The 17668-nt window shown below is 38.2% G+C and overlaps 1 protein-coding gene across 1 annotated transcript in view; it reads right to left on the bottom strand.

The window, feature by feature from the left end:
* Positions 1-10959, bottom strand: part of LOC139736215 (neuroendocrine convertase 2-like) — a 62788-nt gene extending 51829 nt beyond the window's left edge. Inside the window, exons 1-2 of the mRNA XM_071646949.1 lie at positions 10897-10959; positions 10294-10729 (exon numbers count right to left, since the gene is read on the bottom strand). Coding sequence (XP_071503050.1) covers positions 10294-10476 — 183 coding nt within the window. The 5' untranslated portion in view covers positions 10477-10729; positions 10897-10959. The remainder of the gene's footprint in view (positions 1-10293; positions 10730-10896) is intronic.
* Between the last annotated feature and the right edge of the window lie 6709 nt (positions 10960-17668).

Here is a 17668-nt window from a genome sequence, read left to right as displayed (position 1 = left end):
TTAAATGGATTGGAAAATGTCTTCAACTGGATAATCAACAAGAGTGGTTGTGTGCAATTTATCTGCTGACTACAATCTATGATGACAGATAACAGACAACAAACTTCTGGAGCTATTCTCTGTATGTTACCTATACAGATGGTTTGCAAATTACATGTTTTCTTTAATTCCCACAGGCCTGAAGATGTTCTTTTGTCAACTAACGATCAATGTCGCAGCACTGCACTTTCAGACTAAAAGGGACTTAATCATTAACGAAACAGCCCGCTGCTTTTCCGCGTAGCGAATTGAAATGATTTGATCTCCGAGCAACGAAGCCATGCGCGTCTAAACCAGTAATAGACAGAGGAATTAGACATGGTTAGCAGTACGTGTACGTAGAATTATGCGAACGGATCTATACAATATTGTCTGCCGCAAGCACTGGGAATGGACTATAACTGTCACTTCCGCGTAAGGGGTAGTACATGATCTAAAAATCAAGCAATGATAGAAGTATAAAAACACATATGGATCCTTTAAAACAGAGATCGCTATAGTGTTCACTTGGTGTTCATTTAGTGCAGAAACCACTTGCCCGCTATAGCACGTACGCTGAACAGGTTAAATCAACACTTGGATAGTAGTACATTAGCAAAACTGCAATTATGGATGGATATTAAATGACAGTTGCAAAATAAGTATTTCAAAGCTCTCTCAGGAATTTGCGAGAACATCTCCAAGCCATTAAAGGACTTCCGTTTCAGAATTTGATCAAAAATCTGCTGAGTTTGAAAGTGCAAAGGCTAAAATCGCTAAAAAACGCAATTAACCCGGCCATCTCCATGATCTGTCCGGACTTAGGCATTCGCTGTTCTCAAACTATGCGTTCAGTGTTGTTGTGTACGTGTCTGCTGAGTGTATAGGATTGACTGCTCTTGATCATTCTTACTTGTTATCAAGTCCATGTACTCTTTCGCGTATCAAAGTGGTCTATTTTACAGACCGTACTTGAGATTTACTTCAGATCTTGATTCAACCATCGCAATTATGATTTTAAACAACTCACTCTGGAGTGTAAGGCAAGGCATTTCCCACCTGGCTTGCAATAGGACGACGAGACGAAATCATCCTCAAATCGTCTCAATTCAGTTTCAGGGAGATGAAGAGAGTAAAAGAACTGATGCTTATATCAGCAAATGAGTAGGCGTCAATAATGGCGAAATATATTTAGTGCATCCTTCGTGAGACCGCGTGGCTATGTGGCATCAAAAAGTATGATAATTAGATCCACTGGGCAGGTAGAATGAGGGAAAGACAACAACAAACATGAAGCCATGACGTGAATGAAATTCAGCATCTGATGACGCATCCATTCTCGAATAGGAGTGGGTCTTTCTTTAATTGTTTTGTTTATTTGTCTGTATGTTGGCTATCAACCCTTAATTCTCACTGACTGTTCCCGATCGCTTCCAGTCCGGTGTGGGCAAAATTAAAAAGAACACAACTCGATCTACTCTCATTGCATGCATACCCCCCCCCCCCCCCCAAATATTCACCTCTTCAGAGCTCTTGTAAGTAAACATCTTCGTGGCCAAGAAGGCAATTCAAAAATACCTTCTTGGAAAGCGACTCAGAAGCTTGAAAGCAGTTTTAATTAAGTACCTAGAGATGAGTAATGTGACTTTCAACCATGGACATGCGAGTTGAAAAAAAAAAAGAAATACGTCTATTTTTTTTAAATTGGATTAATATCTACGCGCCCAATTTGTCGACAAACCCATTGCTATTGCGCATGCACGCTACGAAAAAAAAATCATGACACCTATAGTCGATCCGAACAAACATCGGACATGCTCATTACATCCCTGCAATAAACAACATAAAAATAATGAGATGAAAGTTAACCCACTGATTTCTGCGAAAGTAATGAAAACAACGTAAAAAAGGATACTTGAAAATAACCCTTTTTAAAACATATACGGCTGCAATTTGAATTTCATCCGAATTTGATCCTTTCTGGTGTTTTAGGGGCCGCAGAGATCCAGCTCTGTGGGAATATCTATTTCATATCATTCAAGTTTTTCCTCCACTGTGGCATCACGTTTTGGAGATGCGAATACTGAATCCGTGGAAGCAGCTTGTAATTCAAAGTTTTTCTCCTTTCATTTCTCTATTAATTCCGACAGTTTAACGCATCGACGTTACTTCAAGTCTTGTAGCATGACTGCACACTGTTACGATTTTACTACCATCGCTCGGTTCTATTCAGTTAATAGCATGCATTTGTTTCAGAAAAAGAAATGAAACAACACGGAATTTGCTGACAACTATGTTCTACCTTAGTCAAATTTAATCTTGAAATCAGGTGAATATCAACTTTGTCTATCCAGATACAACTTGTACCGAGGAACAGATCGATTGTTATTTTTTCCCCCAATAAGTTCGCTCTGACATGTACGCAGATATCTTGTAACAGTAGGGTGCACGTCATGAGACCGACACCCACGAGTCATACAGCCCACGAGTCATAGAGCTCACGAGTCATACAGCCCATGAGTTATACAGCTCATGGGTCATACAGCCCATGAGTTCGACACTAAGCAAAGCTAACAAGACCCCCGAGACCGACACGTTAAGCCCCGTGTTGTATCTGTCGAACTCATGGGCTGTATATATGACTCGTGAGCTGTATGACTCATGGACCTCTTTTCTATGTCGAACTCGTGGGCTGTATGACTCGTGGGTGTCGGTCTTGTGGGATGACCCCAAACGCAACGCAGATTGTTAAAAATCAATGAGTAAAATTACTGCATGCAATAATGACCTTTTTTTCCCCGTCTACTCCAGTGGTCACGGCTGTGTCACAAGAGTGTAACACTCCGATTCTGGGCGATTTCTGTTAGATGCACATCGCGAGGAAAAGATTTCTCTACGTCGCTGACTCGTGCACCAGTGCGTACAATGGCAACTAAACGCTCAAGGCAAAGCACTTACCGCATCTTTTTTATGAAATGTGACTAACGGAAAAGCGATGTTTGAAGCACAAAAGTATAGAAGGAAACAGGAAGCCTCATCTACTTATAACCCGCCTCCTTTCTCAGTTTGCTAAAGGCATCAGCAAAAGTGATAACTCCATGGGATAGTAACCAGAGGGTTAATTTCAAATAATTCTGATGACATCCATGTTGACAAAAAGAAGACGATCAGGGGCGTCACCAGCTTTTTTTCAAGGGGGGTGCGTTTTGACACTAAATGTAGCGCGATTTTTTGGACAGACATTTGGAATATAGGAAGCTCTCAATCCCCAGACTTTTTTTTTTTTTGAGGGAAACCAAGCGGGGAAAGGGCACCGGCGTAGCTAGGATTTCATGTTGGGGGGGGAGGGGGGGGTGTTAGTATGCGAGGGAGCGAGCAAGGTGGGGGGGGGGGAGGGTGTGGAAGTCCCTGTTGTCTCCACTCCTCCCACGGTGAGAACTTTTTGCATTTTGATGTTGTAAATGGTGCAATTTGATGCAGTTTTTTTACGTGTTTTTATCGACTTGAAACAGTCCCACTTGTTTAAGGTAGCAGTACATTTTGATGGAAATTGTTGTTGAACAATATTCTTACACTGATGTCATGAACGCGACCGAGCCCGAGCAAGCGGAGCGAGCGAGGGGGAAGATGTGGGAGGGATCCAACCCCCTCCCACGGTTAGAACTGAAATTGCATTGTGATGTTGTAATTATGGTGCAATTTGATGCTTGTTTTTGCTTGTTTTATCGACTTGAACCAATCCCTCATGTTAAGGTAGAAGTATATTTTGATGAAGATTATTATTGAACAATTTGCCTATAGAATAGTATCATCCCAATAAACTTCCTGTTTTAATATTTACACTGAATTTCATGAACGCGGCCAAGTAAGAGCGAGCGGAGTGAGCGAGGGGGAGGATGTGGGAGGGAGTGCCCCCCTCCCACGGTGAGCACTTTTTGCATTTTGCTGTTGTAAAGTGTGCCATTTGATGCAGGTTTTTTTGCGTGTTTTATCGACTCGAAACAGTCCTACTTGTTGAAGGCATCAGTACATTTTGAAGTAAATTGTTATTGAACAATTTGCCTATAAACAGTATCATTTAAATAAACTTCTAGTATTAATTCTTACACTAATGTCATGAACGCGACCGAGCCCGAGCAAGCGGAGCGAACAAGGGGGGAGGTTGTGGTCCCCCCTATCAATGGATTATGGAATGACGGTGTGAAATGAAAAATTACTGGCAGCAACATCAGGAAAATTGCATAGCAATTTAACGCGAGCGAGCGGAGTGAGCGAGCTTGAAAATTTTGACACTTTACAGTAAAAAAAAAATGCCGTTTGTAGCTATATTTTTTCGCTTTGGAATTTAAGGGGGAGGCGCACCGGGCACAACTGCTGGCAATTACTGGCAGCAACATCAGGTGAATGACATAGCGATTAGATGCGAGCAAGCGAAGAGAGCGAGCTTGAAAATGTTGACATTTTACAGTCCAAAAACTGCCCTATGTAGCTATATTTTCGCTTTAGAAATAAAGGAAGGGGGCGCACCAGACGCAACCGCCGGCAATTACTGGCACCAACATCAGGAGAATGGCATAGCGATTAAATGCGAGGGAGCGAAGAGAGCGAGCTTGAAATGTTTGACATTAACAGTCCAAAAACTGTCATTTGTAGCTATATTTTTTCGCTTTCGAAATAAAGGAGGGGGCGCACCGGGCGCAACTGCCGGCAATTACTGGCAGCAACATCAGGAGAATGGCATATGACAATCAAATGCGAGCGAGCGGAGCGAGCGAGCTCGAAAATTTTGACACTTTACAGTCCAAAAGCTGCCGTTTGTAGCTATATTTTTCGCTTTGGAGATTAGAGGGGGGGGGGGGGGGCATCGGGCGCACCGGGCGCAACTGCTGACAATTACTGGCAGTAACATCAGGAGAATTGCATAAAGATTAAATGCGAGCGAGCTTGAAAATTTTAACATTTTACAGTCCAAAAACCGCCGTTTGTAGCTATTTTTTTTTTTGCTTTCGAAATTAGGGGGGGGGGCATCGGGCGTAACTGCTGGCAATTACTGTCAGCTAATGACATAACAATTAAATGCGAGCGAGCGGAGCGAGCGAGCTTGAAAATATTGACATTTTATTTACAGTCCCAAAACTGCCGTTTGTAGCTATATTTTTTCGCTTTGGAAATAAAGGGACGGGGCGCAACGGGCGCAACTGCTGGCAATTACTGGCAGCAACGTCAGGAAAATGGCATTACGACTAAATGCGAGCGAGCGGAGCGAGCGAGCTTGAAAATTTTGACATTTACAGTCCAAAAACTGCCGTTTGTAACTATAATTTTTCGCATTGGAAATTAAGGGGGGACGCCCGTTGCGTCCCCCCACTCCTCGATCCGCCACTGGTAGTCCAGGGTGTGGGTTTATGTTCATGACTGGGGGAGGTATGACCAGCGAGGTGGCATCGAAGTGACCAAGCAGGGGAAGGATGTCCAAAATCTGCACTTTAGAGCATCCCCTAAGTGTGAGTGTTTGTTTGTGTGTATGTATTATATACATGGAAAAGTTAGGAATTAGCCCAGGTCAAGTCTTTTTATTGGCAATGCAAGACATTTTTATATAGACTAGTATGTAAAGCAACACTGCAAAATCAATGATCTAGCTTTGATACAACAAAGCGTAAGGTTAAAGGTGTACATTCTACATCACATTGCGCAACATTTAATTGCACCGACTCTGTTTGCCGTTCGGATGTTCTGAGTACACTGCGCACATCCTGCTTTATGCAGAATGTCAACCAGGAATCACGCTGAATCACAATCTTTTGTCGGCTCCGGGCATTTTGAACAATGTTTCACACTATATACCTCTTGAATTATGGTTAAAAGAAATCATAGGAAACTATATTATTTCTTGATCACCGTTTCATGTCGATTTCAAAAGCAGTTTACTAACCCTTGAATTACTTTTTTTTTCTTCTTTTTTTAAACCAGCGGATGGGGGTGGGGGGGGGGGGGGGGTTCAAACCCCCTCCATAGCTACGCCACTGCTTTTGGGTGAAATAATTGGACATATTTCTAACAAAAAAGCAAGAATTTCTTTTCATCGCGGGAATTATGATTATGTGGGGTGGGGCAAATGGTGCGCTTGCCTTCCAATATTTTTATGGGGGCACCACTTTTTTTTTTCTTTCAAAAGCAAGAAAAATCTTCTCATTTACTAATTTTTAAATATTGATTATGGGGTGCAAAATTATAATATGCTTGCTCCTCCAATATTTTGATGGGGGCATTTTCTGTCCAAAAAAAAAAAAAAAAGGTAAGAAGGAATTCTTCTCGTCTCTGGAATTATGGAGGGAGGTGGGCATTTTTTTATTCTTTATTTTTAATGAGGCTAAGGCTCGCACTTGGGCTGGCAATATGGATTGGTCAGAAGTAACGTACATAGACCCTATACTAACTTGTAAGTAGCACACGTAACATGCAAACGTGTACGTGCTCCGTACCGTACGGATGTACAGTACGGTCGATAAATAGTAAACACTGTATAGTAGTAGATATGCATAAAATCAGTGCTGCCAGAGCCAGGGGTGCGAATTGTTTTTGCCCACGAATTTGTTGTCCCTGGTGCAAAAAAAAAAAAAAAAAATTATTATTATTATTTAGCATCCGGCGTTGATGTCGCTCTCAGACTGATTTTTTTTTTTTTTTTTTTTTTTTTAAGGGGCTGAAGGGGGGTGCGTTCGCACCCAACGCACCCCCCCTGGTGACGCCCATGACGATGGTCTTGTTGAAGGAAAGTTGGAAGACACAGGCGTATATTGGAGAATTGAAGGTGTTGTCCATCACTGCCGTGAAGTTGTGCAAGTAAATCAGTAGGAGTTCGTCCTGATCCCTTTTCGCAAAGACAGCGTTGAAAGAGACTATGTCACTGATCAATCCCATGACCTGGTTTGTCGTAATCAGTGTGCCGTAAACATCGGGCGTGTCAAAAGAGAAATCAAGATGTGCTTACCCGACAATGACTTTCGGACCTACTTGTATACTCGCAGACTGGTTGACAAGAGTATAGTCTCGATATTTGCGCGCAGCATACAGGTAGATTTGCCACGAAAGACTAGATATGACAATTGTAACTATCCCTATGACAACATCCGGATTACATCTTGGTTTTGTACCATGGAGGCTCAATAATAAGAAGATTCAATATAGATAGTAAGTGGCTTCTACGTATTATTTGACAACTGACACAGTGAGAACCCGAAATTCGTTTGTTCTATCAACACTGGGTTTCTTCTAGGATGTGAAACATCACAGGTTGATAATCAGATCCTAAACATTTTGCATGAGCATGTGGTATTCTTAAAATGTGATCAGTCTATATCGTGTAAAAAAATCATTGTATTATTTAACAATTTGATTCTGAAATGGCGCCGGAAATATCAAGGAAGTATTCTTCTTGTCTAGTGCAAGCGTTTTATCCAATTAAATGTGGTAGACAGAACGGCTGTCACGGGGGAACAAGAAATTACCTTATTGCAGCTCATATTACGCAGCGCGTGATAAACAAGTCACGACATTAACAAAAAAAGAAGAAGAGGAAATTATTGATCGTTAAAATCCCACTGAAGAGCAAATTTTTCTTAGATATCTGTGTTTTTTTTTATCAGCTAAAAACAAAAAACAAAATCTTGCTGCACTATGTATTGTATTGATAGCGAAAACAAATGAGATCAAACTCTTCTAACAACGTCAACAGTCTTTGCTTCCGCTCAGCAACATCTTCGTCTGATTTATTATCATAATTTTCGGAAGAAAGAAAGGTAAAAGTGAGTATCTGCATAGGATTTTACATGTATATATATGTATATATATATATATATATATGTATATATGTATATATATATATATATATACATATATATATATATATATATATACATATATACATATATACATATACATAATAAACATACATATGTGTCTCGGGGCCACCAGAAATAGATAGCTTTGGTGGCCAGACCGGACCATGAGAACATAGAATTTATTTGTCCAATAATAGAAGCGGGTACTATTATCACCCTAATGTAATGTTAAAATTAATCATTTCATGAATATGTATAGTGTCATAGAAAATCATGTTTATGCGTCAATTCAATATTGAATACAATACATGTTGTGATCTTATAGTCACAGTACATGGTATTACAAGCCCTTTATCACTCCTGCCAATTTTCACAGAATTTTCATGCCTTATTGTAACATTTTTAATGTTTTATCAAATGATTATTGTTTTTTATGTTTTACTCTTCCTTTCTCTTCCTTCTTTTTTTGTGCGGCCACCAACCTTCAATGTCGAACCACCAAGTAAATAGATCAATAGATAAATAGATAGATACATAGATAGATAAATACATAAATAAATAAATAAATGATGAAATTTGAAGATTTTGGTGGCGCGAACTGTCCACAGAAGAAAAAAGTTCATGTCGAGCCTACATTATTGATTCATCAATTGATTTTGTGCCGTACGTGTAAATGTTATTTGTATATACTGCTTATAACTTATGATTTATTTGTTACTTTACAGTGTCATGGATGGATGTTGTAAACACAACACAGTATTATTTTGTGTGAAAACTTCATAAATGAAATAAAATGCAATGAAATGAAATTATAGGCCCTACAAAATCACAATAATGCACAGCGTGCTTTAAGCGAAACCCGAATGCCCAGCTTCACGTTCCCGAAGAAGCACTGCGGCATGCAAGACTGAAATCACAGTAATGATACCTGTAATGACCTTGATTATGCCGAAGCCATTTCTAAACCTTGGGAGACCGGCACAAGAGGCTTTACAAAACAGACCTCTGGGAAATAATGGCATGCCTCAAAGTATCATGAGTCGCCCACAGAGAAAATTACGTGTCATAATTATCAAAGGCTTCTTGCAATCAAATTTCTCTGCTCCATGTTGACTCTTTCTGTAGCTGTCAATCTGTGCATAACTTTGCTCTTTTTGTTTTTTTTTTCTTTGCTCAGATATGTAACTTCAATGTATTCATCAGTGGATCAGTACATCTTTCTCTCCATTAGTCACTGTATATCATTTACCCCTCTTCCCCTCTCTCTTATGCTCTGCAGGAGTAAGGGCTGTCCGTGGTGACACCTCAGCATTCAAGTCACATCCAGATTGATTCCTTTTTTACTTTTCCCCTTCATACGTTTGCTAGTAACCAGCAAATCATGTGTATGTTTATCAATTATGGTTCTTCACTTTCTGTATTCATGCACTACTACTTTGCTCAATAGGCACGGCTGCAAAGTAACACAAAAAAGTTTTAAATGAATGTACTCTTTACTAGTGATTTATCGTAAAAATTATGTCCCCAACGTTTACGTTCAGCCTGTATCATTTCTACAAGGATAAATTTCTTCATGGCCTGAAGTTTCTCATTTTATTTTCCCCACACAGTAACAGGAAGGCAGGACGGACAAAGAAAACTGCAAAAGGAAGTAACAACCATCTCACAGCAAATCACCTCACCGGAATTATCAAAATGTTTCCGTAGAATAATAATAATAATAATGAACCATTTTTATAGAGCGCAAATGTGATAATTACCTTCCATCATTTCTAAAGAAATCAAATGCTAACGACACACTCAGTACTGTTATTCCAGACTAAGCGATGTGATCTGGGTTTGATATGAATTTGTTTGGATTTTCACTGATTAGAGAGTTTATGCTACTCGTCCTAGAATATAAATCAGGAAAGCATGTTTATGCATTTTCGTCTTTCTTTGCAACTGATTTCTTGTAGTGAATCCTCAAGACCAACAATCGTGTATCAGGTTTGTACTATGGGATTAGAGTGGAGCTAAACACCCCTTGCCCCCCCCCTTTTTAAGGATAAATATTGATACCCTTTTCATTGCGTGCATGTCATCTTGAAAAGTCTTCATAAAGTATTATATATCGTTTCTTCACCTCTTCAAAGTTAGTTGTTTACTGTTCTAGGGAATGGTAGCTAATATGATTTAATATTAACCTTAATTGCCAAGAGTCAAGTAATCATACTTACACTGATGCGCATAGCTTCACTAGACCAGAAACCTACGTCATCGAAGTTGGTATATTGCCTCTACAAGCTGTTCCATTGCCCCTGACAGCTGCTACGATTGAAGCTGTTACGAGCTTACTTTTTCCGAAAGTAATCATCAATTTTGTTCGTGGAAAATACATATCTTTTCGTTTTCTTCAACCAAGAGAGATACTAAGATATTTCAGACTAACCTGTCCAAGGTACTCAAGGTTATGCCTTTTGGCGACGGAATGTGCACTGTCGCCATCTTGCACCTCGATCACGAAGCTGTTTGTGTAGTGCTTATCGCTGCCTGATGCACAGACGACCGCGGCCAGGAGGAAAAAGGCGCCAAAATACAGCCCTCGTCCCCATGTCATAACTCCAACCATCATCCAGCCACCGGCGGAGCAAGTGTTTTGTCGATAATCCTCCCTTCCCTTTAGGTGTTTCTTTCTATTTTTCGCTGTTGCTCTTTTCAATAAAAATTGGTCTCCTCTTGTGTTCCTTTCTTCCTAAGACGTAGAAGAATCCTTTCGCAATGCATGCGGATTTGTTCTATCCTGTCACGTCGTCTTCGTCTTCTTTGCAATGCATTGGTGGCTAGCATCCCAGCTTCTAATTCGTCGCACAGGTTGCCGCCGCATACTGCAGCAAGATGGACATCAACGGTATACACGCGCGCACACAAAGTACAATGTCACACACACACGTATGATGCACACACACACACACTCACACACACACACACACCCACCGTCTCTTACAATATGCTCAGCAGTTCACATTGCCAACGGACGAACCGCATTTCTCACTGATCGATATTACTGGACCATCCTCGCACACGCTAATGAGATGCAAGTGGTTGAGGCGCTTTTATTGGCTGAAACCTAGTGCTACGTTCCTCGAGAGCGCCATTTTTTCTTCCTCGTTTTCAACATCCATCACTCCTGCATCAGGCACGTTGCCGCTATTTAACATGGATCTTATGAACCGTGTGCGAAGGGCCATTTGAGATGCGTGGTTGATGCCCGTTCGCCAGTGGAGACACGTCAGTGATGGATCTCAGTCAGAAGAAAGAATCACCGAAAATAGGAAAAACAGTGATATTTAACTGAAAGGACCCACCATTGCTCTGCAAGCGCGTGAAAAACAAATCAATTACTTCTTTGCGACGAGGGCTGTCGTTTTTCGTAGTCATGTTCTTTTCTATTGCATTCGTAGACAGTAACATATGTTACATTATAATCAACATTATCTCGTCTTTTATGACCTCATCTGCCAATATTGAAATTGACTCCAATGTCAATTACGATTTAATGAGCACTTCGTTAGTTGTAAACACAAAACGGTGTACTAAATTCAACGAATTTAATGATGGTGGGGCTCCGTTTTTCTGAAAACCTCTCTTTCTCTCAAATTCTCCAGCGTATGAATTCTTCATGAATATTAGTCAGCATCAACACTGTTTTTATAGAACAAGAATACACGGTCGCAATTGCCTACATTTTGTGTGGGCTGGTTGCCCACTGCACCTTTTTGAGGTCAATTCATTGATGATGACGTCACCAGCAAGGGAGAGTGACACTGATCTTCAAAATCTCTATTCCACCTCATGGCAACATATTCTGAATATTAATTCTTTACAATTAAGAGGTTACTAGAATTAAGTCACATACAATTCAGTCATTTTGAAGTCAGGAATTATAAGGATTTTGTAACAGAATAAGAGTTTCTGAAGTTATTCATCAAATTTATAGTTTCTGCTTTAAATGAATGGATAAGAATTGTAAAGAGTGCATACATATACATTAGACTAAACAGTAAATGCTGCAATTTTTAAATTCATGACAGGCATACGCTGCTTGGCACACACACACACGTACTACACAGAGTACGCACTTCATTGGTCAACTCTGCTTGAACTTTCATTATTTTTCTTTTTATCTTGAGGACCATCTTCAATGAACTCAATAATCTATCAAAAAGCGTGTCATTTCACACAACAACACTCATATAAAAGGCTCTCTTATTAACTTGCCTCGGACGAAAGAAGAGATAAACATAAAATGTGTGACGGATCATCTTGTAAATCGTTAAAATTTATGAGCAAAATGTATGTCTTTCAGAGCAATATGATTATAGTAACCTTTCACTTAGGGGACAATCAAAATATTGCCTCAGAAAAATCATTGATTGTTTTAAGAGGTACACTTGTTCACTTGCATCATCATGAAAAGGAAACAGTAATCTCATGTAATATCATATTGCATTTATTGGTTAAAATATTAACCTGTATATTTAGTCAAGAATGAACGTGGCTTGACAACATTAAACGGATCTGATGATTTTCTTGATTTTATAATGGTTTCCAGGCTGAAGTCAATTTGAGTGGAAAAAAAAAAACCTGAGAGTGAAGGAGGGAACAAACGAAACATGAAGAAAATGAAGGGAAGATGAAAGGTGCGAGGACCAGATACTGCAGGGAAATAAATACGGAAGTGTTTAGATGTATCGCTCAATATTGTAGGCAAAGATAAATGCGTCTTTTGCTTTTTTAATAAGTTAAAAGTTGTAGCTTTAAAGATGTATATATGTATATATATATATATATATATATATATATATATATACATATATATATACATGCATAAATATATATCTGATCACTTCAGTTTTCGTGACAATGTTAATCATCATAAAGTTCCACAATATTATTGTACACGCTTTTCATCTCACATAGTTTTACTCACCTTATCTCCTGTCACTAAGAAGTGATGTATATATGGATTTTTTTTTTTGATCAAAAAATTAGATTAGAAATTTGAATTGACTTGAAATATTATATAAAGTTATTTCTGCTCTCCGGTGGTCAACTGCTCATCGCATTGACACTATCTTTTACAGAATATATAGCATGAGCGTGCATAATGGCTAACGTCACAAATCATGCACATTTAATCTTCCGGAGGGTCTTTATCAAACGCTCACTTTCCCATTCGCCTGAAGTTATTGCTTAAAGAACAATATTATTTTTTCTGCATTGAATCCTTGCATGATCTGTCTCACGCCTGTAATGTCCGAGATGTTGTAAAAAAAAAACCAACAACAACACTGAAGTACTGTATGCCCTATTTTTTTCTTCAATGCACAAACCTCTTGCTTCGATGAAAGACGCCCAATTCCCCTTGGCAAATCTCATTTTTCATCTTAAAGGCGAAATTTTACACCATCACACTTGATCCCATCTGCTACTTGTGTTATCGCGATCAGATCTAAGAATTGTTTGGAATGATTACCGCTGTACAGATCCAGTTCTTTTCCTTGTAAAAAAAAAAAACCTGAACTTGTCTCATTGAAAAAGAGCTAACATGTTTGAAATAACTATGAAACCAGAGGCTAAAAAAATCACATGACTTAAATATAATTGGAACATGAAATGCTGTTCAAAATGATTCGTTTAGCTCACTGGTTAATCCCCTCTTTTTTTCCAACGCGTACCTCTTTCTTAATTAAATAAGGTGTTTTAAAGGAAGGATGCACTTAACAATTACAATGTAAGAATATAACACGACTACTGCGGATGTCTTCAGCCAGAAACACCAACAAAAATCTAATTGTATGCATGTCTCATCTGAATTATTGACATGTAAGCTAATTCATAATCAACTACAAGTATAGGGCCAATATTCATTGCTGGCTCGGGTCTTGCAACAACATAATGTGTGTCATCTAGATGTGAGTATATATGTATATATATATATATATATATATATATATACAATATAAATATAAATATATGTATATATACAAATAAATGAAATGAATATAATATATATATACAAACATATATACTGTATATGATATGCATATTGATGATGACTCTATGTATACAATTATGTGATATACATAATTCATACAATATCTTGATTATTCAGATGGATAGGGAATTAAAACAAATCTGATTAAACATATTAACTTTTACTTTAAAAAAAATGAATGTAAAAATGAAAACATGAGAGTCTGGCGTGCCCAGACAGAATATGTTTGTCGTTGTTTGAGATTTTTTTCTTCTGTTACTAGTTCGGATCTTTGTTTTTTTTCTTCGAAAATGCATTAGATAGTTACAAAAACAAGAATTCCTTTAAAGGGCATTAAATTTTTTGAGAGAAGAGTATGCAATGTAAACTTAGACCAATATCTAATTGGTTAGAAAAAAAAAAAGCTTAATACAAGTTGTTATTACTATACCCATGTATAACTGTAACACAATTTGGAGGCAAACAGCAGAGATATTCGGTATGATTCATTCCACGCTTTAAAACGAATTAAGCTCTGTGTATCTGTCTTTATGATTACTTGTTATTTTGCTCAGGCACACAAACTCAAGCACTACAACCTCGCAGATAAATCGTTTATATCCTTTAGATTAATAACGTAGGCCTTGAAAAATATATGGAGGTATTTTTAACATAATTATTTAGTCATATCGCATCCCACGTACGCGCTCTTGATAATACGAACTTCTCCTTGCACTGTACTAGATTATGATAGGCACGGAAAATGCATACTTAGCCCAAGAATTAAACAGTTTTGTTTCGCTGAGGCCAAAGGCGGAAGTGACACAGAATTGCACAGTCAATAACATGCATTTGTATGCTGGCTATGAAAGGGAATGAAAGAGCATATTACTTTATTTTTGTTTTTTGGTTATGATAATTCATAGCATTGATGTGAAACATACTATTTGTTTAACACGGGATTCCCCATGCTATGGAATCAGAGTAAATGGCTCACGATGGTAAACCATATACGAAATCAATGAATGTCACATGGTACCAACTTGACCAATATTATCTTGTTATGAGTACACTATTTGCGATTATACTGTAAACTGGTCTTATTATGCATACTATCATAATCTAGTAAAGCGCATTCAAGATCATGTAGGCCATGTAGATCATGGCCATACATCATGTAGATCATGCAGATCATGTAAGATCATGTAGATCATGTATTAATTAAAATATAACACAGCAAATGTAAACTCATATTGACAGCATTCTTAAAATTCATGACATTGTTATCCCGGTTTTAAAGCCTTTCAGAGGAATGTCGTAACCGTTTTGAGTCCTGTTCTCCGATATCTAAATCTTAGCTATAAAGATCCCTAAAAATAGTGCAACCAAACAAACTAACTTGTACACTTTACACATACTGATGCATTTTGCTTTTGATATGGTCGCGCCAGTGTGGAGTGCACGCGTATAGGAGGGTGTGATATGTGTACATTTCTAAGCGGATTTGATTTGTTATTGTGCTCAAAAATTCATCAGTTTAATAGGAGTTCGCGGATAGTCTCATTACTCTAAACTTCGTAGCTGTGTGAGAGAAGCCTGTAGCGTTACTGACTAAGGCTCAATATTTCAAAATAAAAACAACAATATTGACAAATAGAAGCAAACAAGAAAACCTTATTGAATTACATAAACTATGAACATATAACACCAGTTGATTTGACATGGTCGCATGAATTGACCCTTGAACTCATCTTTATTTTGCTCTTGTCGCCTTTGATCTTCCGTATATTATTTCTTTCAATGCGTATCCTCTACATTAGAGAACTGCTTTGTTTCTGTCTATGACTGCAGTTGTGTTCGTATGATTTGTTTTATGTTTCCCCTGTTTCTTAGGCAATTTGCCCATTACTATCAGTTACTGCTCATGGCTCATAAGGGGACTGCCTTCTACAAGCCACGCTATTCAGCAGTTCCCTCTGTTTTCTATCGCTTTTCCTTGATACAATTCAGTTACAGTTTGCCTATCATGATTGCATTCCCTTAAACTATGATTTCTTCATTATAAACAAATGAGCTGCATTTAATTGTTCTGTATGTATATAATAGTTGTCACATTGCACTTCAAACATGGTTTGGAATGAAATAAAATGAAATGAATAACATCTCCCTCCTAAAGCAGAATCTGTTCATCTGTCTGAAAAAAGACACAAATGAAGACTTTTCGCTCATGCTAAAGATGAAAAGATTGTTGCACCATGTAGTATCAACTACAATGTATACTCTTTGTCTGAAGAACATTTTTTTAATGCAAAACGTTATTGATTCATATAAAGCATGTAATGTATTTGTATTACTTTTCTGTCAGATGGATATAAAAAGTTCACTTGAATTGAATGTAACAATGCACTTTTTGATTGACCATTAGCAAAATCTCTTGACTTTTGTCATGTTCATTTAAAAAATTGTATGCATTACGTTGATTATATGAATAATAATAATTACCATCAAAATCAATATTGTAGGAAATCAATGTGTGCAGATAAGACATTGCTATCTTCATTTTTCTTCTTCTTCTTTTTTTTTGCCCAAAGGAAAATCAACACTCCTGGATTTCTTCCACCTGTTTACTTACATGAGTCAGGCACCTTAATTTTTGCCGGAGTTGTTTTGATGCTGGACACCATTTTACTTGAGATAAGAACAAGAGGAAAACTGTAAGAGTCTTGAGAAGGTCTGGCGGGGAAGGCCGCTTCCTTTGTAGTCTCCACGGCGAGACTACGCGGCGTGGAACTGATGGAAGCAACCGATCGAATCGGGCTCTGGACTCCCCAAAGCGTGACACACACGCATCGCGACTTGCCGGCAGACATCTTATTGCCATGGCAACAATACGTCATTTCATCCCGCGTGATGACGATAGGCATCTGCTCCACTTGGTATTCACCCGACACCGGGCGGGCGAGCGAGCTTCTGCTAAGGAGCCGACACACCTTGCTGTGGGCATGGAGATGAAACTGAATAAAAATGTAGCAACCAACTGACAACAAAAACCACTATTCAATTAGTTTATATGCATTTTATTTTTGTCTTCTCTTTGTGTTCTTGTTAGCTTGTTTTCTGTCTGTATCGATAATAATCTAGCTGCTCCCTTTATGTAAAGTGCAATAAAAGGTATTAAAAGTTCCTATAACTTGTGGGAACAGCTGTAATACTTCTCATGATAGAACCTTCTCAAACCCTCTAGCGGGCCTGATAACAACTCCATCACTGTTTATGGATGTCTCTAATTCACCTTTTATAATAAGATAAAAATCTTTTTGTACCCTGAGTATTAATGGTCTTTTATTTTATTTTTTTTTAAAGTTTGGTCTTTAGTTGTACCCGTGCTCCTCGTCTTGTTCTTCACACTATTGGCTTTTGTTGAGACCTACGCTGAACAAGCTCTTGCTTTTTAGTAGGTTCCATCGTATTTCTCTATAGCATTCTTTTACTTTGATTGAACTAATACATCGACCGTTATGTACTATGTTCGTTTGTTGTTGCTGTTGTTGTATATATCCAAACTGGACATTATGTATTATCATATTTTGTTATATGTATTTTCCATCGAGAAATACGAAAATAAATTGAAATCTTTAGTAAAAAATAGAATTTTGCAAATTTTACCAGTGGTGTCTAATAGTAGATTAAAAAGTCGACTTTTGTATTTCGTTGCAGAGAATCTCGTTCAAGTAAGTCAATTGCCTGCATGGATCTGAACTGATGTATTTAATTGCTGTCTTTATAG

The sequence above is a fragment of the Diadema antillarum genome, unplaced genomic scaffold (genome assembly GCF_040938485.1).
Source record: "Diadema antillarum isolate AM-2024a unplaced genomic scaffold, OU_Dant_1.0 seq00000633_RagTag, whole genome shotgun sequence".
In the NCBI taxonomy this organism is placed as follows: domain Eukaryota; kingdom Metazoa; phylum Echinodermata; class Echinoidea; order Diadematoida; family Diadematidae; genus Diadema; species Diadema antillarum.
This window is presented reverse-complemented; position numbering and strand designations above follow the sequence as displayed.